This window comes from Oxyura jamaicensis, chromosome 4 (genome assembly GCF_011077185.1).
Source record: "Oxyura jamaicensis isolate SHBP4307 breed ruddy duck chromosome 4, BPBGC_Ojam_1.0, whole genome shotgun sequence".
In the NCBI taxonomy this organism is placed as follows: domain Eukaryota; kingdom Metazoa; phylum Chordata; class Aves; order Anseriformes; family Anatidae; genus Oxyura; species Oxyura jamaicensis.
This window is the reverse complement of record NC_048896.1, coordinates 95,103,845-95,130,136: the sequence shown is the minus strand read 5'-3', so window position 1 is coordinate 95,130,136 and position 26,292 is coordinate 95,103,845. Positions and strand designations below refer to the sequence as shown.

The following is a 26,292-nucleotide window of genomic DNA, read 5'->3' as shown; positions in this document are numbered from 1 at the left end:
AGCAAACCAAGCCCAGTCTCTCTCAACCTTTCTGCTCCTCTGACAACTCAGAGAAACAAACCAGGTTCCAGGTTACGGTATATTCTCCCATAATATACAAAAAAAATGCTCAGATACCTCAAAAAGGCAGGAAGAAATACAACTTGCAACAAGAACAGGCAGCACGAGGAGCAAGGAGTTTTTGGCAACCTGACCCCATGCAAGGAAGGGGTCTTTTTGCCCAGCTCCCACACCTGTCTCCACAAAGCCAGGCTGCTGGACAGGTCTCCCCAAAACTGGTGCTCCAGCAGGGATCTAAGGACAAAGGGATGGAGTTACCCAATTGTGGGTCCTACCATAATGTCGTGAGGGAAATGGGGGCAAAAAGGAAACCCAGAGTGACCCAGAATGCAGATGTTTCTAAAGAAAATGAGTTCTCGGTGGTGATGTCCGCACGGATGGGGCAGATAAGGGAAATCCAGGCAGTTTCTGTGTCCTGCATTTTTAAAAGGATGATGCATAAATAAAAGATTGTGGGGAAAGCACAGAGAGAAGCGATTCAGGGGCTGAAGCCAAATACCTTGCAGCAAGAGGCTTCATCAGCTCACTAATTTTCGCTTAGCTTATCAAAAAAGAAGACCGCAAGCCGTTCTGATTACGTTGCCTAAGCCTCTTCACAAGGAGGAAAATCTGGGTCCTAAAGGGCTCTTTAACCTGGTGGTGAAAGGCAGAACAAGAATTAATAGCTGGGAGTCAGACAAATTACAAGGGGAAATAAACAGTGAGGGCGATTACCCAGACGAACTGCTGAGGGAAGCAGTGGATTCTCCGCCGCCTGATTTCTTCAAGATGGGATGCTTTCCTGGAAGACGTGCTCCCACAGAATTCACGTGGCGGGATGCAACACACAGGTAAAAGGGTGAAAATGAAAGGCTGTGGTGAGGAGATGAGATGGGATGATCTAATGTCCCTTCTCGGTCATAAATTTGATGAATCTAGAAATCTGTGAAAGTTGGCAGAGACACGTTTTCCCAGTCTGGTCCTGCATATGCTTGATTTAATAAAACCTTGTATTAAAGCCATCTCACTAATTTTCTGTGACAGCACTTCTTTCGAGAGCAGATATTGCACAAATGGTAACAAAATGCTTTATCATATCCCAATCACTCCCCAGAATACAGTGTGATGTCTCAGGTGAGACAGGCGCAGGGAACCCATATGAGATTCAAAATAATTTATTCCTCTTTCGGCTAAGGAAAACATAACAGAAAACAGAGCAAAACAAAATAAAATGGGAGAAATCACTGGGGGTGAAATTCCCACACTTGTGCTTTGTATAAGCTTCTTTGAAATCCTTTTGTTAGGTCTTAACAAGGCATGGCCTCTTGCCTGTATCATAGGGATGACTCCCTCCAAGAAATGACACCAAATGAACATGTCTTGAATGTGACATTATGGCACCCCATAAATAAAAAATATTTTGCATGTTTTTAATGGAAAACAACGGGATAGAAGCCAAAATGCAAATTGTCAAGGTGTTAATATCACCTCATTTCCTTTTTTCTTTTTTTTTTTTTAAAAAAAAAAAAATCTTGAAAGAAGAAACAGACCCCAATAATCCTCATGGATTCTTCATTTGTGGGTTCAGGGCCATGACATCTGAATTTCATTCCATTGACTTGGACAGTCAGATGTTACCAGAAAGGGATGTTAATGCACTTAACACACAGTAAGACAAGGCTTGATTCCAAACTGCTGCCAGGAGGTCACCAGTTACAGCGACTTTGCCTCTTCCAAGGCCTGCTCCATCCCCTGCAGAGGAGCACCTGCAACAGCAGGGAACTGCTGGGTGTTCCACAGGACAGAGAGGGAAACTGAGGCATTAAGCAGCTCAGCAGGACCCGGCCAAATCCTGACAGGTAGAACACGAATCCCATACTTGCTCTGTGTGCAGGGAAAAAGCACGTGCATGTTTGCAATGATGATGAATTCAGGGGAGAAACAGCCCGATAGGATTCCCTGATGAATTACTCCTTGGGGTCTCAGCTACCCTATCAGCACTGGCAGCTAGTGGCATGCTTGCTGAAACTCTGCTGGGTGATTCAGACATGTCCAACACTTTAAGTCCTGTAAACCTCAAGGAACTGATTTCAAGGGCACTTCTTATAAATTAACCTTAGCCAGGAGATCAGTTTTAGCAGGCCCTCTGGTCCTTCTGGCTCCAGTTTCTCTAGCTTTTTGTGAACAAACACTGGTTTATTTTCTGAGTAAGCTGACGTTAATTTACTTGGTCCAGATTTGCAGCATGAGGCCCTTCCACTACCCCATCGAGCGTATCCACCCAGTGATTAATATTCATCAAAGGAAATGTTGAGCTTTATTAATAGATGCAATAACATCTGTCTTAACGAGGCTCCTGCAAAAGCAATTCTAGTACTCAGATGCTTCTGTTTTTAAATAAGCTTCTGTAGAAGAAGCTGGCAGCCTCAGTCCAGCTAGAGACAGGGCTTCAGGCCAGTTGCTTCTGCTGTGTTAATGCTGCCATAGCATCCCATTTTTCCACTATTTTGGTTTGGTTTCAGGGGAAGCTCATGTATACAATCTGCAAGAGATGTGCCAGACTCCACTACTCTGTATTTCCACTTGTGTTTTTGAAGACCACATCCTGCAATTGACCTTTCCTGGTTTCACACGCCTCCAGCGTGGCCCCACAATGTGATGGGAGCCCAGGACACCACGACACCCGCCTCTGGGCTTGGGACAAGGCTCAGCATTTTGGTGGTCTGCAGCCCAGTCCTTGGAGTGAGCCAAGCTCCACCAGCAGCACTGGTCATTACCTTGGGCATCATCACACCCCCACCTTCCTCTCCCATATCCATCTTTCCCTAAAATGCTTTACAGACCACAACACCGAGAGAAATCTGCTTTGAAAAGGCTCCAAAAGAGGTCAAAAAGCAACTGAAGGAGAGGATCTTCACCAGTGACTACAAAATGACCCTGGTGCTCCAGCAGGTCAGGACCTTCCTGACCAGTTCATAGCCCAAAACCTCACGGTTAGCCAGAAAAATAAAATAAATAAATAAATGTTCAGTCCTGTTTCTTTCAGCCTTTCCCTTGAAATATGTTACTGGCCATGCACAGAGACAGGTATATGGTAAGGTGGAGCAGATTGCTACTCTTATGTTTCATGAGCACCGAAGAAGCACATCTTGTTGCAACCCACCACCATCACACGCAAGCACATCCAAAAAACAACCTTTCCCTACTGAGCAAAATGAATCTGTGCAGCCATAATTAGACAAATATTGTTAAAGGAAAAGCTATACGTGAGCGTAGACTAAACATTGCTCTTATGCCAGATAAAACTGTGTTCATTACACTGAAAGAGAAACTGTTCATGCCATAACAAATGGTCAAACACGATACTTCAGAACAAATATACATATATATTCCATCTATGTTTATAATATTGAAAAAAAAAAAAAACTATAAAAGCCTGATCTAGCTTCCAGCACAGGCACAAGAAAGACGATCATTGACTTCCCTGAGTGTTGGAGAAGGACATGAAATAGTAACGTGACCAGGAGGATGCAGGTAAGGTCACTTGGATACTGGTCTTAGGCCATTAAAAAGAAATGTTCTTGGGATGAGCAAATTGACTGCTCAAGCTGCTGCCTGAAACACTTAGGAAACATTTGGTTTTGCAGTCCATACTCCCTAGCATTAGTAAGACATTCAGGTACACTTTAAATTAGTTTCATATCATCCAATGGTGAATTTGAAAAGTTATTTGAGTAAAGTCCCACCTGCTAAGGGAAACAGAGACAGCAACTTCAGCAGGTCTGGAGCAATGCCTGAAGTTCCCTCTTTTTCCTCTTCTTCAGCCCCATCTAGGTTGAAATGCAAAAGTATTTCTCTAATAATTTAAGTGAGAAACTGGTTAATGAAGGAAGAACTGAAAGTTGTGCTGTTGAGACAGAGCTGTGTAATCTGGGCTAATTTCCACCAGGGAAAATGAGGATGAAGCAGATAAAATGCACTTTCCCAAGTGTGCTGCCACTCATCTTTGATCTTCCACGTCCCTGGGAAGCTCAAGCCACAGTGGAAGGACCATCTCCTGACTTTGGTGAACTCAACAATCCTCTCATGAAGCCACACAGCAGCAAGCAGTGAGGAGCCTCAGAGGGATGTGTTAGCCAAAGCCACTGTTCAGCCCACAGCTTTGCACCTCTGACCTGCAGGCAGTTTACAAGAAAACGCACTCGTGGACACTGGGACTTGAGACAGCCTCACAGCTTCCCTGCACTTCTTTTTCTCACTTTTTTTCCATGCAGACCTTTATCATTTGTATCTTATCATATCAAAATTGCACATCAGCAGTTTAATCAACAATCAGGAAGATGTCATAAATCAGAATTTGAGCATAATCACCTGTGCTAGAGGAAAGTTTTCATTTCCAGCTGGGATAAATTGGAAATCTATCCCATGCAAGTGAGAAGGGAGACCTTCAAAGAGAAATATTTGACAGCAAACCATTTGCTGTTCCACCACTTTACATCCTTTTTGCTGTCACAGTCAATCATTTTTAAATGTACAGGTTGGACATTTATAAGATAGCAAGGCTATCCAAGCGCTATAATTTAATATTGCAACATTTGGAAAGAGGTCGTATAATTTATATTCAGGGTTCTCAGACTGTTTCTCTTCGGAGGCTGGCAGGGGATTGGATGCACACAGCATACTAACCTATTTCACCAAAAGGTCCTAAAACTAGTGTCTGAAGCCTCCACAGCAAGAAGTACATGGAGAGGAGAAGCCGTAAGCAACCCCAAGCCACCCAGATTTCAACTCCAGCAGAGACTGGAGATGAGGGCTCCTAAAATTATCTGAGGAAAAAAAGCAATGCCAAGAAGCCATCCACGCCACCTGGACACCCATCACTTTCTCCCACCTCTCCATTTTTTAAATTAATTCCTGTAAACATTGTTCTGGTTACAGTTCAATGTTTTATAACACCCCCTTTAATTTGGCACTGCCTCGCCACCCCCTCTCGAGGGCCTCAGCACCCAGCCCGCTCCTGGCTCATGCGCCAAAGCCATGCTACATTTTGCAAGGGATGTTTCTCTGGGGGCTGTGTTGAGAAGGGGAAAAGAAGAAAAAGAGAAGGAAAAAAAAACACTATGTATGCATACTAACACACCTTTTCTACACTCTCACATGCCACCTTTGAAAGGAAACTTTTCAAGAGTTCAGCTGAAGTTAAAACACAGAAAGAAACGTGAGCCCAGGTCCTGGAACAGAATGGAAAGTGGGAGCAGGGATGGAGCACAGGACATGCCCCTTGCTGTGCCTGGAGCCCAGTAAGCCTCCTTTCAGGGTGCAGCTCCACACTGAGGCCATGCAGTTTAGAACATAAAAGAATGAATAAAAGCAAAAGGAAGCTGAAGAAAACACTCCAAAGAGAAAAGGCTGGAAGGAAATGACCTTCCCTGCTATTAAATAGGTGACAGAAAAGTGTTATAAATGCATCATGGGCTGGAAGGGAACAGAGGTGACACATCAGCCCCCTCAGCTCAAGGAGCAGCCAGGAGCAGGACAGGACCACGGCCGAGCACAACCACAGTCATTTTTGGCAACAGCCGGGACGGACACAGCAAGGCCGCTGCTGGCAGGACACATCCAGAAGCAGGGAAAGAAAGCAGCCACAAAGCTCCAAAGGGAGGGGAGGGAGCCTCCAGCTGCACCGAGGGACACAGGCTGGAGTCACGCAGTCATATTTTCCAGCCAACTGCAAAGGACTCTATTAATTCCTCCAGCTTCCACTTGCCTTTCAGTGTGGTCATAGCAAGGGCCCGCAGAGCAGCAGCATCCTGTTTTCCACCAGAACCCTATCAGAGGATTTTTATGGGAAGAAGAGGAGCGAAACAGAAGCTGATTACCTAAATAATTACCTAACGAGTCATTAAGCACTCCCAACCCACCCTACCTCCACCCTGGTACAGCTGCAACTCCCACCAGTAGCTTTAGGCTGTCACGTCTCATGCAAAGCACTGCCCAGGGCTGAAAGTTCTTACAACCTTTTGGGTGAAGGAGGCTCGAGGCAAGCTCTGCTCACACAGGACTCTGGGTTCAGGTTTCCTGAGGAGCATCAGTCACTCCGTAGCCCCAAACAGGAGGTGGCAGGAGGGCTGAGGACAACGCAGCCTGCAGCTCCACTGCTGCCATCACCGCCTCTGCTCAGCCTTGCTGAGCATGTCCTGCTTTGTCTGGTCCAACAACAACAACCTACCCACGACAGCGGCTATACAAGCCTTTAACAGCCAGCCTGTCCATGCAGTCTGGTGTTGGGTGCATGTTCTTTGACCCATGGCAGTCTCCTGGGCCATCTTGTGAGCTCCTGAAAGAGCCCACAGCAGCATCCAGGCCCCATGTCCACCAGGAAACAAACACCTATCCCTCCTCTCCTGCTTGGGTTTGCCCAGCCTGTGTCTCTGGCTGGGGACAGGCAGAAGCTTTGGGGAGACACTGGGTGTCCTGGAGCTCACTGGACCCTCTGGGGGGGATGTCCCTCTGAGCTGGGGCACCTTGGGCAGGTTGCTCAGGAGCACGTCCTGACAGCATCACTGGGCAACTTGGTTCAATGCTTGTTCATCCTCCCCATAAAATGCTTTATCATATGTTGAAGGGGAATTTCCTGTACCTCAGGCCAGCCAGCAGGGCCTCATCCCAGCCATGGAGATGGATAGGTCCCCAGACTGGTGCAAATCCCTCACCTATGGGGGCACCAAGCCCCCGGTGTCACCTTGAGACCCCAAATTCTCAAAGGCCACAAGCCCTTCGAGAGGCGATGCTGATGGGCATGAAACAAAAGCTTTGGAGATTCAACTCTTTTTATTATGGAAGTCTATAAAATAGCCACATGGATTATTTTTTTTAAGATCACAAAATACACAACATTCATTTTAATATGCGACACATGATATTATATACATATTAAAAACCACATGACTGAAACACATGTTCACACAGCACCAATTTCATAACGAAAAACCCCACAAGTGCTTTTTCTTTTTTTTTCTTTTTTAATATTAAAAACAACTGTGATAAAACATATTAATATTTTTCCAGACAATGTTTACAATAAAGAGGAAAAAAAAATCATATTTTACTAAATAACAAATATTTAACAGCAAAAACTTTATACTAAATATCTATTTTGAATTATAACAAAAATAGTACTTATAATAGTTTATAAAGACAGACCAAAAAAATTTGTGTATAAAATAATATTATAGCGAATTGGACTGTGCTAAGAAAAAAAAAAATAACACAAACAATTCTGAGATTCAAAGTGCTTTATTCTGCAAACCCTCTGCAGCAACTTTTTTAGTCAAGTTATATTAGTTAGGAATGGTAAAACAAAAGCATGACTTACTTATGCCTAGATTAAATACTCACACACACAAACATTATATATACACATGATGTAAGCATATATATATAATGGATGTATGCTTCTGACATTACAGCTCTCCAATCAACCACTCATTCAAAAGCATGTTTGGTTTTTCACTTTGTAACGACATTGGAAGTTAAAATAACAATTTCAGCGAAGCCCTTCACTGACTGCCCAAAACAGCGAGCGGGACCACATCCTTTCCGAGTCTCCCCAAGAGATTTTGCTCGCGGGAGCACGGCATGAAGCCACCGGCGAGCTTTGAGCAGGCCTCCCGACCTTGTTGGCCATTCCCCTCACCAGTGTTCCTCTTTTTTCACCTCCTCTCTCCCCCGCAGTCACAGTTTTTGCCCCCAGAAGGTCTCAGCTGGAAATGAGGGTCTCCTGGACGGCACCGAGCAGTGGGTCCCTGGTGGGTATTCCACCTGCGTCCTCCACCTCCTGCCCATCCCCATGCCCTACAGATGTTTGTCGTCAGCCAAGATCGTGGATGGCCTCAGGCGCCACGAACCTCTCCCCAGACAATTGCCCCCAGGGGACTCTCCTCTTCCCACTGCATTCAGTTTATGTTCTCCTTTGCTTCCCTTTGGGACTCAGATTATGATTAAGCCCCTTTTACCTCTAGGAATGTTTTCTCTCCATCAGGGACAAGGAAAATGCCTAAAATCTCACCGGTGCCTGAGCTAGTGGTGTTCCTCTCAACATTTCCAGGCTGGCAAACTAGCTGAGCCTCTGTTCCAGGGACACGGTGCCAAGGTAGAACAGTGCCAAGGTAGCACACAGCTCCGAAACCTCGCTCTTAGGTTTGGCACGCTGCTTACCAACCAGAAAGCGAGCTCCGGATCTCAGCGGCATCCCTTGGAAGGCTGGGAGTTTTATTTCAGGCTAAATCCACCTGGAAATCAAGCTGTGCACCTTGGCTTGAGTGGGGACCATCCTCCGGAATGCTCCTGGGGGGCTTCTGGCAGCTTGGCTGACGGCAATCCGACCTCGAGAGCTTCCCCTGGCTCACAGCCTGCCTCCTTCCCCACCGCCCCCACCAGACAGCAGCCTGGCAAAGGCAGCCACCACCATCGCTCGCTCCACACTTCCTTCGACCTTCCAGAGAGGCACCCACTCCTCAAAAGCACAACCTGCAAAGCAACCTGGTAAGCAACATCTGCCCCTTCGTCCTTCCTATTTCAGCCCCTCCGACTTATCTGGACACCTTTAAAGCAGAAAGCCAAGCTGCCCACCCAAGCATGAGATCTTTCCCCACCGTGGTTAGGAGAGGTCCCAGCCACGGTCCTTGCCTCATCCTTTTCACCATGGAGGGCAGGAGCTGGGAGAGGAGCAGGGCTGTGTGGAGCTGGGATGAAATGCCTCGAATCCAAGAGGGATTTCCCAGCACCGGTCTGAACCAAATGCCAGCCAGAGCGCTCGGGGTGTCTTTGCTCTGCACCTACGCATGAGGCAACATCTGCTTTCAACACAACGCACCCATCTCACACTCAACCTGGAAGCCTTTAGCATGCAAAAAAAAAAAAAAAAAAAGAAAAAGAAATAATAATAAAAAAATAATACCACCCAGCAAATGAAACTCAAGATACCTTGGTGGCCGCTTGCTTGTGCTGGAGCTGCTTTGGGCAGGGCCCCTCTCCCAGGCGGGTGGTGGGACGAGGCAGACAGCTTGCGAGGAGCCCACCGTTTGCTCTCCTTCCTGCCGAGCTCTCCCATCGCCAAACAAAACCCAGGCACGAGACAAACGATGCGGACATTGGCTTATTTATAGAGATCACCTTTAATGCAAATGCCTCCCGAAAGGAGCGGCTCTGAGCGGGGTGGTTTTGCTGGGCACCCCAGTGCTTGGTGCTCACAGAGCCGTGGCAGGCTGGGGGGGGCTGCATGCTTTGGAGGCTGGTGCCTGCACCCTGAGGGAGAGCAAAGGCACCAAAATGCCCCCAGATGGGTGCCTCTGCATGGAGAGGATGTGGGGGGGAATAGGACGGGTGCCCACAGGCTGTGTAGCAGCAGCAGGAAACTCAATGAAAAAAAACAGGAGCCCCCCCCCCCCCGCCCCAGAGCCCATTTTGCAAAATGCAAAAACGCACTTGTCCAAGGCCTCAGAGAGACAGCTTGCCATCTTCTCGGTCCCAGACAAGGCACCACAGGGTTTTTCAGTCCCGCAGAGGAGGCGAAACGGCAGCACCCCCCCCCCCAAACCTGCCCAGGGGATGGGGTGGGAATGGGCATCGCTCGTCTGCCCCTCACCCAGGGAAGTCCCCAAAGCCCCAAAACAAAAAACACAACTGAACAAACAAACAAAAACAAAAACAAAAAACAAAAAAACAAAACAAAAAAAAACAAAAAAAAAAAAAAAAAACACTGTTATCACCAGCTAATTTAACACTGTTAAAAAAAAAGCCCAGCGGCCACCCAAGAGCCGCCCTGGGCCACCAGACCTCTGGTTGCCGGCTGATTTCCAAAGCCTTTCCCGCAGTCGGGGCTTTGCAGCGCTCCTCCTCGCAGCAGAAGTGTTTTATAGATATTTATATATATATATTTATAATATTTAGATACTGTGTATGGTCAGACAGTCCCAGTTCTACTCGGGATTTGCGACTCTCCCTCTTTTCGAAGGAAGCGAGAGGCATGACGCCACCCCGACCTTCTCCACTCCCGGAGCAGAACGGTTTTGGCAGCTTCACCGGTGGAGAAAGCAGTCCCGACCCGGAGGCTCCGCGAAGCGAGCGTCGTGGAGAAGCTTCTCGGTCCTCTCCCCTCCCCTCCTGTTCGTCCCCGTGTCCCCACCCCACCCCTCCGTCCCCAGCCGCCCGTCCCTCGCGGGCTCTACACCGTGGCCCCCAGCATAGCGTCTGTCCCCGTCAGGATCTCGTTCTGGTTGGAATCCAGTCCGAAGAATTTGACCTTGAGTCCGTCGACCGGGTGGACCACGGGCACCAGGGTGATTTTGGGGAAAGTCCTGGTGGCGAGCTCGAAGCGGCTGGTGCTGGCCAGCTCGATGGCCAGCGCCTTGAGGAAGAGCTTGGCCAGGTGCTTCCCCAGACAGGTCCGTACGCCCCCTCCGAAGGGGAGGTAGTGGAACCTGCCCTCCTTGTCTTCGCTGCGGCCCTGCCCGAAGCGGTCGGGGTCGAAGACGTCCACGTCCTTGAAGACGGGGGCGGTGTCGTGGGTGTCCCGGATGCTGTACATGACGCTCCAGCCCTTGGGGATTTGGAAACCCTGCAGGGAAGAGGGGGAAGGGGAGAGAGAAAAGCAGAGTGGGTCAACCGTGCTGCAAGGAGAGAGGGAGAGAGGGGACAGCGCGAAGCCACTTTGGTCCCCAGGGGAAATGCTTTTCTCTGTTTTCTTTGGGGTCATTCCCTGCATTTATAAAAAAAGCAGAGAGAGCGACACGAAGTGCTAGGAGATGGGAATGCTGGATTAATCCCTGCCTCTATCCCAGCCCGTCGGGTGAGCCATTCCAATTTATTTGCTTTGTGGTCACTTGCAGCAGTCGCCTACCAGGAACCCGGCGGTGCCCGACTGCCCCATGAGCCGGGCAGCCCGGAGGAGCCGCACACCCTTCAGCACTTTGCTCCCACCCTGCCACCCAACGCTCACGTCAGGGCCTGGGTGGTGTGAAACGGGGAGGATTTCTCATCCCCTGAGCACTTTAAAAGGTTTCTGACTCCAGTCATCGCTTTAGCAGGATTTGCGGTGACAGCCAGGTCTCAAGCTTTTGTTGCGCTGGTAGGAAACTCCAGCCATGGCGGTGAGCAATGCGCCTGTCATCTGGCAGCCTGGAGGTGCCCTCTGCAGTAAACCTTTCCCTTGTCACACCCCAGCTCAGATTTTTGGCGTCAAACATTGTCACGATTTGCTCTTTGAGGCGTCGTGGCTGTCTCCTCTTTGACAGCCCGAGTGTGTCTCTTCCCCACCAGGGGCCAGATCCCTGCATCCTCCCGTGAATCTGCAGCACTTCCACCCACCACCACCAACAGGACCAAACTTATCCTTCCCGGCTCTCATCTCAACCAGGCTCGGGCGAGCTCTGCACAAGGCACAGAGGGCTTTTTGGGGAAGGTAACAGTGCAGCAGCACCCCGCCGCCACAGCAGTACTCACATCCAGCTCGAAGGTTTGCAGCACCGTCCGGTACCCCCCGGAGATGGGGGTGAAGAGGCGAAGCACCTCCTTGATGACACAGTCCAGGTAGTGCAGGCCGTTGATGTTGTCGAGCCGCAGGGAGCCCTCGCAGATGCAGCCGTTGTGGAGGATGCCCTTGCTGCGCAGCTCCTCCCGCAGCTTCTCCAGCACCCGCGGGTGTTTGAGGAGCTGCATGATCAGAGAGGTGCTGGCGCTGGCAGTGGTGGCGTAGGCGGCGAAGATGAGCTCCAGGGTGCCGTCCTGAAAGGCAGGAGGGAAGCTGGGGTGAGACGCAGAAGGGATGGACAGACGGATGGACCGACAGCTGTGGCATGGCAGGGGCTACGCACGGGGCCATAGCAGCCTGCCTTGGGGCACTCCTTTCCCCTTCGTCTCAAGGCATGCAGCTCCAGCGGGCAAAGAGACATTCCCCCCTTCTTGCCCTCTGCATGGGGATGTTCTCCAGCTGCTGACAGCAGGAGGGCAGGATCTCTTCCACCTCTGGAATATTTTATCTGCCCTGCTCAGGTGGTGCTGCAGCAGTCCCCCTAACACCCCACAGCTCTCCAGCCCTCCTGATGTCCCTCCTGGTGTGGGCACAGTCCTGTTCCCACTTTCTCCTGCACTCAGAGGAAAGGAGGAACTTCCCTTTTAAAAGGGAGACACGGGTGGCTGGTGTGAAAGGCTGGACACACCATAGGATATTTCCACAGAGCCTTAGAGGACGCAGTGACAGACAGGAGAAAAGCCCCCAGGGATGGGTCTTGATTAATCAAGTCATGCCATGAGCCTACTGCAATTAATAACCTGCCAAGGGTTCATACACCCTGCAGAGGAGACACCTGAAAACTGCACAGCTGGAGGTGTGAGTCTGCTCGGGGCTGAAAGCTTCAGCCAGCTTGCACGGTCTTTTGGCATTCCCTGGAAATGCTTTTAAGCAAGGATCGAGTGTGATAAATGCATTTTGAAGGAAAGCAACTGGCTTGTTGGCACCGTGCTCCACCAGGCCAGGGTTCACCTGCAGCTCCAGCAACACACTGGGCACCCCCAGCTCTGACCGACCGCCTCAGGTGTGCCCCCAGGAAATCCTCCTTGCTCCAGCCCACGCTCTGCTGCACAGGGAGCCCAAGCCCGGAGCACAGCGAGGACAAGGGGGTCACGGGGAGGACCTTTACCTTCAGCTCCTGCATGGTGAGCTCCTTGCCGTGCTCTTTGCCGCTCTCTATCAGGATGTCCAGAGCATCAGCATAGTCCTTGCCCTGCGTGTTCTGCAGCTTCTCCTGGATGGCTTTCTCCAGCCCTTTCTGCAGCGTCTCACGTGCCCGGATGCCCTGGGGAGCAGAAAGCCACCAGATCACTCAGGGCACTGCACTACAACCACCATCCCCCCTGCCCTGGGGCTGCCCAGCATCCCCAGAAGATGGAGGCTTGCTCAGGAGGACACCACTATGGAATCCAATGGCACTTGCAGGTGCTCAAAGAGAAGTATAAAAATGCTGGAGTCACTCCCCGGCCAGGGGGAGCAAGCCCTGGGTGTGCACGATTACAGGCGAGGGTAATCGGCACCTAGGTGCAAATGGTAGGTGGGATGTGGGAGCTCCAGTACTGCACCAGTTCACAGGCCTCCCCCTCTCCCCGGGATATACAGCAGTCCCTGGGAAAGCTGTCTCTCGGGGGAAAGCCAGTTCATCCAAAATGATCCTATTCCCGAGGGTGAAATGGGGCTCCCAAGCCATTTTTATTGCTGGGCCTCATGCTGGGCATGGGAGTGCAGCCCCACTGAGCTAACCTGGGGCTGCCAATGTCTGGGCTCATTCGTGTGGTCAAGTAACATTATTTGCAGTGATAGCCACAAAAATAATTAAAAAAAAAATCTATTACCAAAATTCCTGTTGAAATACAACTATTTTTGTTATATTTTCACTTTGCGTCTTCCATAGAAGAACTGGAACAGTTCTTAGAATCGGAAGGGCTGCTGGCCTCTCTGGCCCTGCAGACAGGCAGTGCATTGATGGAAGGGTCCCACAAATAAAATAAAAATAAATAAAAATAAAAAATGAAAATAAAAATAAAAATAAACCAGCAAAGTGCCATTGCAAGGAAAAATCACCCAGTAAATCTGAGCAAATGTTGACTGTATTCTCCATTGCACTAAAGCAAGGGGTACCCAGTGCTCTGAAAGCCTGTGAATGCGTCTCCCTCTCTACTCCACCAAAACAGGACTTTTTAGCCCAAAATAGACCTGCTTCTAGACATCGGAGGGTAAGAAGACATCCCACCAAGAACACGCAGAGAGGCAGGGATTAGCCACCACCTCCCTAACCCCAGACTGATGTTATCGGCTGTGGAAGCCTCAGCCCAAATCTCTTACCCTCCTGTAGCCACTGAAGGGCAGGTCCATGGGCAAGGAGAAGACGTTCTCCACAAATTGCTGGTAGACCTCGAAGAGGCGGCTGAGCTCCTCGTCGGGGATGCGGAAGCCCAGCAGGACGCGGATGGCCATGCGGAAGGTGAGCTTCTGGGCCTCGTGGTAGACGTTGATGGACTCGGGGTTGCTGCTCCAGGCCCGGAGGGTGTCTTTGATCACCAGCTGGATCTTGGGCAGATAGCTCTCCAGGGCCTCATGGCTGAAGATTTTGGAGAAAACCTATGAAAGAGAGTGAGCAGAGATTTCTATGCAGCCCCAACAATCTTTGCATTCTCCAATAACCTGCTTCTGCCCACCAAAATGAACATCACGAATCTCCTCCACTGAGCAGAAGGCTTATTATCATCCAGAGTTCGTCATCCAGAATGACCAGTTTCCAAAATCACTGCCAAAAAGGGCTGATGGAAAGCCATCAGCTGAGGGAGCCTCCCCAGGCCAACCCCACCACAGCCACCCCAGACGACTGGTGGCATTGTGGTGCCCCCAAGCCCCTCTCCAGCAGCTAACCAGAGATGGGGGGAAACAATTCCCCTCGTGCACGGCAGGGTGGATGGAGCCAGCTTTCCTGCGGCTCCATGTGTCCTGCTTCCCACCTGCATTCATCCCACTAGCTGGGTGCTAATAACACAGCCCTTCTGTGGGGCTTCTCTGATGTCTAATAGCCTGGTTGTGCACAAACACACACGCACAAGCTTTTCTCTCAGTGGGAAGCATTGGGAGTTTCTCTCTCCTAACAACCAACCGTTTTAAATATATACAAAAGAAAAAAAAAAAAAAAAGCAATATAATTAGTTCAAGGCCTTTAGGCTCTCTGAAAATCTGGCTGAACTCAGACAGAGGTTCAAGTGCTATTGGGGAAAAGAGGCACACACGCATGCAGACGCTGAGATCGCACACATCTCATTTCCTTGGGAAACCGGGCTAAAAACCTGATGTCAGCAGACACTATTAATTTAAGTTCTGCAAGTAAACACTGCGCAGGAGTGGGCCTCCCCAGGTCCCCGATGCTAACGGCTCCTTACTCCAATTTGGGACTGAGCCCGCGTGTTGCACGAGGAGCTCAGAAATGCCAGGAATGTCCCTTGGCCTCCCCCCCCGGCACAGCCCACAGCACGCGCTTTCATTCGGCATCCCCGCCGCATCCCTCCCAGAGTGCACCGGAGGAAAAAAGTGCTGTTTGTTTATTTTTTATTAACCTCCACACACGGCGGCGTGCACACACGCACCGCCACATGCCAGGCCTCCGGGAAAATCAAATTAAAGCAGGCTCCCAAGGAGGGAGCTGCAAGCCTCCACCGGAGGCTGATTGCTTGGGGGGGTGGGGGGTGGGGGGGGCGCAAAGTTATCAAAATGACAAGAAAAGGAAAGAAATCAAAGCCGCCCCCTCTTTTGACGAGTGCTGAATGCACCGGAGCTGTAAATGTGGGAATTTCCTCTGCAGTCAGCACTCGAAGGGAAAGGTAACATTTTCCTGGCGGCGACCCCTCATTGCTAATGCACATCGTTCGCCGGGAGTTTGTTTGGTGAAATAACACCTCCGTCCCCTCGCAGCCCGGGCGGGAGGCTCGACAAAAGCTGCTTCATAAGGCGCCGCATGCGGGCTGAGCCCCGAGGAAAGCTCATCACACCACACACGGCAGGGCAGAGCTTGGCGTGGAAAGCAGTGCGCAAGCAGGAGGCTAGGAGGGCTGGGAGAGAGGGGGAAGATGCACGCAGATGGACAGATGTGCTCGGGGACAGACAGACAGCCCCAGATGTCTACAGAGAGCTGAGGAATGAATGAATGGAGCGGGGGAATGAATGAACGGCGGGGCTAGGGTGAGGGTGCGAGATGATGCGGCTGCTGCTCTCTGTGCCTCTCTGCTCTTCACGGGCTGTTTGTAAGCCCTGAAAGGACAGCGATGCTCAGGCAGACCTCCTCAGGTGTGTGCAGGGGGGTGGGAAAGAAGAGTCTGAAGCCCTGTTTGGGGTCACCGTCCTGACAGAGGTGGCACCTGGGGCGAACCCTGGCCTCCCCCATTGCTGCCCAGCATCTTCCCCAGCAAGGGGAGAGGACCCCCCTGCTTCCCACACAAAGCAGAGCAGACTCAGAAACACCTCTGGTCCTGCTGTGCAAAAAAACACCCCTACAGTGCAGAGAACCAGCTTGGGGCCGGATCCACACCTTTCTGCCAAGCCAGGCTCTGAGGAGGAGTGCACCCGTCCCGAGGAGTGATGCTCAGCGAAGGCACAAGGTAGAAAATGAGCCCCTGTGGAAGGCAACAGCCTGGAAATAGGGAGCATTCTGCACGGGGGCGGGGGGGTCTGGTCTTTTTTTGCCCTTTTTTGAGCTGTCCTTTCACTGTCGGGCTCCTCCAGCCCCATCCGGCTGCAAAGCCGGCGTCACGGGTCCCAGCCGCTCGCCGCCGCTGCGCTCCACGCCGCCTAATCCCAGATGTCAGCGGATCCTTCCCCAGCCAGACACAAGTCTGGATCCCCTTCCAGTCACCTCCAGTTCAACCCTGCATCTTTCCAGTTGATTAAAAAGGAGGAAAAGGCAGCCAACTTTCCCTGACAGACCTCGGCACGATTCTAGCCTAAAATCCCTGCGCCCTCTAGTGAAGCCCAGCCGAGGAGCATCGCTGCGCAAAAAAGTTGATCCCGAGCAGCCCGGAGGCAAAAAAAAGCTCTAAGGGGATGCCCATTATAGGGGAGGGGGCCGGTAGCAGCCATGGGGCAGCTGGCCAAGGCTTTGGGGGGGTGCTGGGAAGAGCTCTCATCTCTCCACTTTTTTGGTGCGTCCTAAAAAAAAAGCCAAGTCTGGGGATTTGCTCTGTGCATCTCACACCCGCGCGCGCTCGCCTACCCCTGCCCGGGGAGACCCCCACCACCCAGCTGGAAACTTCCGAATCCGCCTCACAGTGGAAACAGGATATTTAAAGATTTATGGGTTTCCTAAGGCAGAAAATTCCTTCCCGGTGTCTCAGCTCCGGGATCCCCCACAGAGGTCCAGCTCTGCGTGACAGTGAGCAGCCCCCAGTCCCGGATGGAGTGCACCCCAGCCCCATTCTTAAACCTCACCACAGAGGAGAGGACATTCAAGTGAAGCACCTTCAGCTTCAACCCACAGCATTTTTATGCCGAGAAAAAGCTTCATTTGGTAGCCGGGGTGAAGTGTATTTATCAGGGATGATGCTTTTCATCATTTTACCCCTCCTTGGTGCCAGCCAAACTTCCCCCTCCAAGCACAAACCTCATCCCCTGCCTTTCACCACCACGGTCAGTGGGTCCCCTGCTCTCCAGCACAGAAAGAGGGAGCGGAGATTTTCCTTCCCACCCTCCAGGAGGAGAAGCTGGGATCGGGCACTCGTGCCTCATCCAGCTCAGAGCTGCTGGCCTGACAAAACAAAGGCATGAGAGACATTTTCATGAACCAATTAGGCACCAGCAGTACGTGCCCTGGAAGCATCCAAAGCAGCATCCCAACCTGGAGACGTGCTATTGCTTCCTACGTCTCAAAGGCCAGGCGGTGTTTGTCCCAGCCCTGCCCTGTCACCACCTTGTAAAGGATGTCTGCCTCTCTCTGCCAGGCGTGGAGCCCACTGCCGTGCTCCAGTGGGCTTGTAAACTGGAATATTTTTGGAGTGGGATGAGAAGACTCGTGGGCAAGAGGCTGTCCTGGTGCCGGGAGCATGAGAGAAGGGAAAATGCAGCAAAAGGGCTGTGAGACTGTGCCACCGTGCCAAGGTACTGCCAAGAGGAGAGGACTTCCACAGGCCCCTGCCACTGCCCCAGCATGTTGCTGCTGCCACCCCTCACCACCAGCAACCTGGCTGCAGGAGCAGGGCACGGAGCAGAGCAGGGGCCATTTCACCAGGCTTGGCCCGGCTGGAAAAATGGAGCAGAAGAGACTGTTCTGCAAAGGGCAGTTTCACCAACATTCAATTGACTCACAGAAAAAAAAAAAAAAAAAAAAAAAAAAAAAAAGGTACTAAAAAGAAAACCAGAGAGATCATCTCAGCCTCTTTGGGCAAGTTACAATGATCCTGCACCTTTCAGAATTGCTCAGAGCCCTACTTTTTACTTTTTTCTTTTTTACGTATTTGGGGTTGTGAGAGTCTCCAGGATTTCATCTTTCTGTTCCAATTCAGACTAAAACCAAACAGCCCAAGCACCCCGGTTCCCTGTAGCACAAAACCTCCCTATCCAAGCAGTTCTACACTTTCCTTGGCATGGGAGGCTTTCCTTTCCAAGCCTTTAACAGGATAATGTGGTAAAGGGATGGCAATGCAAAGGGGAGAGGGGGAAAGAAGCGGGACACCCTACACCTATCTCAGCACCCCATCTGCAAAACTGTCTCATCTCAAAAAAAATCCAGCTCCAGCAAAATGCGACCTGTTACATTCAGCAATTTAGGTTGCTTGTCCCCCTCGATGGGGTTACCCAAACACACTGTGGTTCCTCAGCACCTCTGTGCCTGCACCACCCCTGACGTGCTGCTCCCCATCCCTCCCATTTACTCGTGGGGAACCAGCGCATTCGGGGACTGCAAAATTCGCCTTACATGTTGTCACTGCTCCTCGAGTGGGAAACTGAACACAGGGAGGGGAAGAGAGAGAAGCTATCACATCGGTGGGTAGTTCGGCAAATAAATGGGTGCTGCGTCCAGCCAGAAGGGCCCTTGGACCTGGAAGGGGGATCACCTGGCCAAGAAGAGGTCCAACACTGCCCGTGGCTGGAGCCACAGGGAAAAAGCAGCCCCATAGCCCATGGGGCAGGTGATGGCATGGTCAGGGCAGCCATCCACCAGCAGCAGATGGTTGGGAAGATCTGGGATGGGCAGTGAACAACATGCTGCATCCCAAATCTGTGGCGCGGAGAGGAGAGCTTACCCAGAGGTAAAGAAGAGCAGAGAAGCTCGGTTAGCAGCAGGGACAGTGCCCTGCCACCACGGCAGAGCAACGGAGGAGAGATATTAGGAGACAAGTCTCCTTTTTGGTGACTTTTCCTGGAGCATGGAGGGGGGAGCGAAGGGAAGGGATGCCCACATGTTTAAGAGACCCACAGGTTCCCCTAGCAGCAGTGTTGGACTTGGCAAAGAAACCGGCTTTGAGACAGCTTCCCAGAAGTGCTCAGACCTTGCTCCTGCCACGTGTTACATGGCAGAGCAAGGGGGCGGGAGAGAAACACCTGCCCCATGACACAGCCTGCTCCATCCCAAAGGAGAAATGAATACGCCTTCCTGGGCATGCACCGTCTTGGCAGAAATGGGAGAAGACCTTGGAAAAGTGCTTCCACAGCAGCAGGAAAATCTCAGCAGCTCTGCCACCGAACTCCCGAGGAAGGCCTTGCATCGGATGGAGACGGGCATGCCTCTGATGGTGCAGAGGTGTTCCTGCTTGGGAAGATGTGAGCTCCTGGGGGCTACCAGGGAGGCCCCCTCTGGCTTTAAACTAAGCCCAAAGAAGAGATGACAAAGCCTGAGGTGACCCAAGGCCACCAGGCACCATCAAAGAGAGGAAAGATGAAGAGCAAGCTGATATATTTGGTGGCAGAAGTGCCACCTGGGATGTAAAGAGCATTGTTAATCCAACACAAAGCACTCCAGCCACAGAGGGATGAGCAGGATATTACAGACCCCGGTTGCCTGAGCTGCCTGGCCAGAGAGACCATGGTGAGGCAGAAGACCAAAACTACTCAAAGACATTGCAGGACAGATCCTGAGCCCGAAAAGCTCTCCCCCATCTCCGGGATGCGCTCCTGGCATCCCCCAGTGCTGCCCAGAGCAGCCCAAGGAGGGATTTTGTCACCTCCGTGCCTCAGAGGACATCCCACAGCTCCCACCCCAGGGGATGTGGATGGGGTAAGGGCAGCTCCCGGGCTGCCACCGTGCTCAGGCACAGCTCAGCCCAAGGAGCACCTGTGCTTTGCTTTTTTTTTTTTTTTTTAATCCATTGGAATTACTCTGGATTTACACCGCGGTAGATGACAGCACTATTTGGTCTGAAGTCAATGAGCCACCCTAGCCAGCAAATTCTTCCCCAAGACCACGAGCGGGAGCCCTCCTACATCAATGGGAGCCTTTTTTTTTCTCCAGCTCCGGTGCCTTTTGCCCGTGGGTTAAAGCTTTCGGGGCAGCAGCCTGGGAAGGAGTAAAGGGGCCTGGTGCATGGCAGCTGGAGCCCAGCCCGCCTGAGCTGACCCGACGCGGTCCAGGGGGGCTTGGGTGGAAGGTGATGGCTTGTTCCCTACAGTTCCTGCTGAGGAGGGTGGAAATGCCAGAAAAAAAAATATTAAATTCTCTGAGCAGCCTGAGTCGGGGTGTTTGGCAGCGTGGAAGGTACGGTCCTGCCGCCTCCCACCCCTCCTTCCTCCTCCCGCCCCTCTCCCCCCTCTGCCTCCTTCCCTCCCTCCCCCCAGTCCTGCCCACAGCAGCTGGTTTATATTTGGTTGTAAATTTATGGCCCCTTTTGTGTTCTTAATCCTCTTGCAAACTATATTAAAGCCTCAGACCTTTCTACTTGGTGCTAATAAGCTCAACACTTGTATGCCTCCGAGGCAGAACATTAATTGTGGTGTGTTAATGAATGATGTAGTTTTGGACAGTGAGACAAAACAGGCCGTTTCTCTGCACCACTGTCTGCTTCCTCCTCGAGTCTCCGGGTCTAGGATGTCTACCCAGCCCACGGACTGCTTTTATTTTATTCTTTCTTTTCCTTTTTTTAAGCCAGCTGTGCCTATTTTGGGATTACTATGCTGGAACAGAGCACGGGCCCTGCAAGTCCAGTGCTCTCTTGCCAGGGCTGGATGCTTCCGAGGAAAGTCATTGTCCCACCTTTCCCTGCACCAGAGCACTCTGGCACCGCTTATCCCACACCAAAAAACTCCTTCCTGGCCCCGGGCACTGCTCGGTTCTGACCCTAAAGCTCAGGGCGATGCATCCTGGCCATTTCCAGCTCCCACTCCCCTCTGTACACAGATGCCAGGCTCCCTCGTGGGCAGCAGCATGGCAGCCTTTGCTCTCTGTTTGCTGAACCTCAGCTTCCCACTGCCCTTAAATCCCATAAAACCACGCTATCTCTGCACAGGTTAGCTTTGCCTTCGCTACAGGTCGCGTTGGCCCAGGGGTCGACACTTCCAAAACACACACCCGGGGCAAATCCGGAGCGACTGCACTGATTTCGCTGGGGTTTCACGGGAATCAGTGGGAACTGAGGGGGTGAAAATAAAAAATAAATAATTAAAAAATCTAGGAGGGATGTGAAATGGACTCAGCGTGAGCAGCCGGACAGGGACAGGGTCCCATCCCCGTCCATATGGCAGAGGTGGCATGGCCATGCCTCTGAAATGAGAGCAGGATGGGGAGAGCCCCGAGACAGGCACTGTCTGAGGACCCCTCCCCGATGAGTTCCTGTAGGGGGGCAGGAGCCTCCCTCCCTCAGGACACAAAATGTGTCCGACACATCCAATCCTCAGGGATGATGTGTGTCCTTCACCCCGTGGAGATGGAAAGGGTTCTGCCACTGCAAAGCCACAGCAAAGCCATGGCCATGCTCAGCCAGGCAGGAGAGCAATGTGTCTGCTCCTGCCAGTCTCCACCAGGTGACCTGGGGACAAAAAGGCCAGGACAAAGGAATGAGCTCCCTCCGGTGTGGTACGGGCAGCCCAGATCCTCCTTCAGCCTCGACATTAGATCTGTGACCCCCCAGCAGTAACAACCTCAAGGTAGGCATCTATCTCAGGGGACTGGGGAGTTTAGGATTCCTTCTGTTTATTACTTGTAAAGTGCTCTCGTCCACCAGCTTCATCTGGGGCCAGGACAGAGCCAGCACTAATGACATCTGCAGCAGCACGATGTCCCCGAGGCACACAAGCCCTGCCTCCCACCCCACGAGCTGTCGCAGCCCCAGGCAAAGCTGACTTTGTACCTGAGACCTCTTCTCCAACAAAGCTCAGAGAGTCCCAAAAGGAAAAATTCTCCTATTTGTACAAACTTTGACAGCTTCCTACCACGGAGCTTTAATAAACAGGGGATGGGAAAGCAGAGCTGCCATGGGCATTGTCTTGTTAATGTGGCCTTGTTCCTCCTAAGCACCTTCCAGGAGAGCAAGTCGGAGCCCTTTATCGACACCTCTGATATTTATCAAAGCCTCTGGCAGCCAGGGATGGAGAAGGATATTCACCTACTTTATGCAGGGGGATGCTGATTCCTCATAAGATCCTGAGGAAAAGTTAAGAGAGGGGAACAGCAAACCTGAGAGAAGAGCTCCAGAGACCAAGTTGTCCACCCCAGCTCTGATCCCATCACCATCATGGGCAACTACTGCAGATCCACCAGCCACAGCTGCAACTTGCTGGTGCTAAAATCACAGAGAAGAGCTAAAATTCTGTGGAAACCTCTGCAATAAATGGCCAGCAGAGCAGCTGATTTCTGTGGCAAGCTACTAGAAATACCATGCAAGAATATGCTGGGTTTAAAGCTCTTGCTAGAGCTTGTCTGCTGTCTGAGTGGCAATCTGTCCCGCCAAGAGGAGACCACAGCTGGATTGCCAGGGAACAATGAAGGAGCATTTGCCAGTGCTGGTGTAAGTGCAGCTCCACTGGCATATAGGAAGACGATGAGGACTCATTTCAGGTGGTGACCATGCAGTGGCTGGTGGGACAAGAGCTGGAGATGACCCCCAGTGCTTTGGGTCTCAGAAGAGGGTGAGCACATGGGGCTTCGAGCTCCTTTTCCTCCTGCCAGCTGGCACCCAATGCCACAGGCAGCCTCACGGGAAATTACATCTCATGGCAACTTCTGGCAGGACCAGAGAATGAGAAAGCGCTTAAGGGTGAGCAAAGAGTCGAGCTGAGAGACGTGGAGGGGAAAGAAGAATAAAAGCCCCACAAGGTTTAAACTGTTATCAACAACCCCACAGGTTTCCCAGGAGCTCCTGCTGCTCTTCTCCGTGGAGCTCTCAGGCTGCTCTGAATCTTTTAACGTTTTCTATTAATACCAGCAGCCTTGCTAAGAAAGTTGGTGATATCTGTGAAAAATGCCATCTTCTGCCAACTTTGTTTTTGCTTGGCTTCCCAGCAGGGAGGTACAGAGCAGGTACCTAAGAGAGAAACTTCTACGTGGAAGGAGCAAGGTTAAATCTCAGTCTAGTGCTTCCTCCTCATGCACCTCACAGTCAGGATGGGGAGAGTTAAAAGTCGATGCCATTCAACAGCAGCAAAAGCTCAGGGCTAACAAACTCAAAAGGCACCGCTAATTTCTGCCCGTAGAAGGCACCTGGCCTGGAAAAACCTTTAATCTGGTCATCGCAGTCTCGCCAGGAACAGCATGAGCTATTGCTTCACATCAGAAGCAGGTTCACCTTATCTCCGTGTGCGCAACTCGCCCAGCCAAGGGCGAGGAATGGTTTGCACAGAGGAAAGGGTGATTCCAGCCACCGGGCTCCCACCCATGGGTGCATGGCACACGGGATGCTCAGCCCCCCGAGAACAGGTATTAAAAGACCGAGTGAAGGAATCAGAATAATCTGCCGTATTCAAAGGAAAGTGAAGCAGGCAGCTGAGCCCTTCGTACCCAAACCCTGATGAAATAGAAAGCTGAAAGTCTGCTTAGCCCCGCAGCATCCCCAGCCCTGCTAATCCCGGGGAAGCTCTTGCTCTCCGCTGCACCAGAGCCCAGAGCAGGGTGAGGGGTGCAAGCAGGAGCACTTGTGGTCTGTAAGCATCCGAGGCCATGGCTCGGTTGCACAGGGGTGGCGTCAGAGCCTTGATCTGACAGCAGGGCATCCCGGGACAGCGGGCTGTACCTGTTCTCAGGAGGCTTTAGCCATCCCCGAGGCAGGAATTAGGATCTTGGCCAGCTTGGGATCATGCGCAATGCTAAAAATTGGGAAGGCAAAAGAGTTTGGAGGAGGAGCGAGGAGATCCAGGCCAGCCTTGGGCTCTAAAATACAGGGAATATTCGGGTCTGGGATTCACAGCCTAGCATATAAGTGAGACAGGTACTGAGGGAGAGAGGCTGCCCCTCACTACGCCGCTGGTATTGCTCCTTTCTGGTGCCAGCACTCCCCAGCTGAGCTGTGGTGCAAATTACGAGTCCATCAGGATACCACAGAGGTCAGGCCTCCCTTTTCCATGACCTCGTTCCCATCACCCACGCTCTCCTCTCCTCCCCCAGCATCTTTTCCTGAGGTTTGGATTCCGCGGTTTTTATGGAGGACATCTCAACCAGGGGCCTGAGCTACCCAGTCTTCAGCAGAGAAAAGCTTTTTGCCGACCGAGATGAAGGAAGCAGCGGAGTGGAGGCACCTCCACATCGCCGGCTGCTGCCACTTAACCCTCTCGTAATAGCAAACAAACAGGAGCCAGAGCTGCAGCTTCACCACTGCCGGAGGAAAACCATCCCTGCCCCTGCACCTCTCCTTCCCCTGGACACGCTCGGTGATGGGGACGGCCCCAAGCACAACGTTTCAAGGCAGGGATGGAAAAGGTTCCTCCCTCCTTAAGACAAAAAGGAGCAGCCCAAGCATCCAGCGGGTGCAATTGCAGGCACCGAGCTCACGCCAATCCCGGGCAGGGACCAAACAGCGAGGTCCTGGTGGCATTTCACTAAGAAATGTGGCTCGTGGGAGTCAGGCTGAGGTCGTTTTCTTGTCCTAACCCCGGGAGGAAAGAAAAGCGATGGTGTTCGGTAGGGATTTCAGAGCAATGCATGCGCCAGGATAGGGAATCCTGCTGGAGCACGGAGAGGGGAGCGGAGTCTGCCTCGGGACAAGGGCTGAGGCAGCCCCTTGGTGCTGGGTACCGCGCTCACCCCCACCTGGGGGCGAAGCTTTTGGGGAGCAGGGAGATGTTTTCTCCTCACCTGCCCCCAAATTAACCCCCCGCCCCAACCCAGCAGGACAAGAACTTCTCCCGCCGAGGCAGGGATGTGAAAGCCATCGCCCATGCCACCATTACCCATGCCAGCACGCCCTGCCTGTCACCTCTGCCACTGCCTTTGCCTGCGGGAGTTTTGCCGGGGGGGGGCTGAGGTCGATCCCCGACACCTGAGGACTCTCACTGCCCCCTGAGACCAGGCTGTCCCCACCGCTGGCCTGCTCTGGGGTGCGTGCAGAGAGTCTGGCAGAGGGACCACCGGGGGGGGAGAGAGACAAGATGAAGGGTTGGGACTACTCCCCCCAGCCAGCCCAGTCCCCCCACTTCACCCAGGGACCCTCATCTGCACCCCAATTTCCCTGAAGCCCTGTGAATGCTGAGTGCCATGAGAGCCCTACAGCAAGCAGGACCCCAACAGGGGCTCCCCACAGCCCGCTCTGGTGCAGCCTGGACATGGGGGGGCACACTGCATCCCCCCCTCCCCCCCTCGACGCCCCCTCCCCTTTCTGCATAGCCCTTTTAAGATCTCTGCAGGGCCACTCCTGGCCTCCAGCCCACGGCAGCCCCCGCCACGCGTGTCACCAGCCACGGGTGGGCGGCAGGGGGGGGCAGAGACAGCACTCGGGGAACTCCCCGTGTGCCCCCCCCCCCGGCTCCCTCCCGCCATCCCATCGCCCTTTTAAATTCCTCAAAGACTCAAAGTGCAGACACGGGGGGGGGGCCCACGCGGGACTGCCCACGCAGGGGTGGTCTGGGGGGGGCATAGAGGGAGGGGAGGGAAAGCAGGGGAGGGAGAGGAGAAGCAGAAAGGAGGGAAAGGGGGTGGAGAAAGGGGGGATCCCCGCTCCCCGCGCCCCCCCACGCGCGGCGCGCCCGGTCTCGCGTGGGCTCCTCCTCACCTTCCTCTTGTGCCGGTGGATGTCGCCGATGGAGTTGGCCACGGTGTTGGGCCCCAGCAGCATGCGGGTGCTGCGCGGCCACTCGGTGCTCACCAGGTGGTGCTCCCCCATCAGGATCTTCCGCACGTTCTCCGCGCCCGTCACCCGCACCAGCGGCCGCCCCAGCAAGTGCGTCTTGAACACGTTCCCGTACTTCTCCCGACGCGAAGACTGGAAGCAGGAGCCCTGCGGGGGGAGCACGGGAGGCCGGTGTCACCGCACGGCCCCCCCTCACCCCCCCCCCCCCCCCCCCCCCGCGGGGGGGATCCCCCCCCCCTCTCCGCCTCCCCGCATCCCCCCCGCGAGCAGCATCGCTCCCGGAGCAGCTCCGCGGGGATTTCGGATTTTTTTTTTTTTTTCCCTCGTTTTTTGGAAGCGGAGACCCGGCGAGCAGCCTGGGGAAGAGCCGAGGAAGGGGGAGCAGTGCCTGAGGGTCTGGGGGGGGGGGGGGGGGGAAAACGGGGGGGCCCCCCCCCACCCCCCCCCCCCGCCCCCCCCCGGGGGCCC

At 52.7% G+C, this 26,292-nt stretch overlaps 1 protein-coding gene and 1 long non-coding RNA gene across 2 annotated transcripts in view; both read right to left on the bottom strand.

Moving 5' to 3' along the window:
- Positions 1-264: 264 nt before the first annotated feature.
- Positions 265-5,385, bottom strand: LOC118167180. The gene is made up of 4 exons (XR_004750994.1): positions 5,180-5,385; positions 775-982; positions 560-693; positions 265-294 (listed from the first exon to the last, which is right to left on the bottom strand). It is a non-coding gene; the product is annotated as an uncharacterized LOC118167180 (long non-coding RNA).
- A 4,372-nt stretch (positions 5,386-9,757) lies between these two features.
- LOC118166911 (cytochrome P450 26B1) overlaps positions 9,758-26,292 on the bottom strand; it is an 18,950-nt gene continuing 2,415 nt past the window's right edge. The window contains exons 2-6 of the mRNA XM_035326096.1: positions 25,747-25,971; positions 13,934-14,209; positions 12,738-12,893; positions 11,542-11,823; positions 9,758-10,657 (exon numbers count right to left, since the gene is read on the bottom strand). Coding sequence (XP_035181987.1) covers positions 10,265-10,657; positions 11,542-11,823; positions 12,738-12,893; positions 13,934-14,209; positions 25,747-25,971 — 1,332 coding nt within the window. The 3' untranslated portion in view covers positions 9,758-10,264. The remainder of the gene's footprint in view (positions 10,658-11,541; positions 11,824-12,737; positions 12,894-13,933; positions 14,210-25,746; positions 25,972-26,292) is intronic.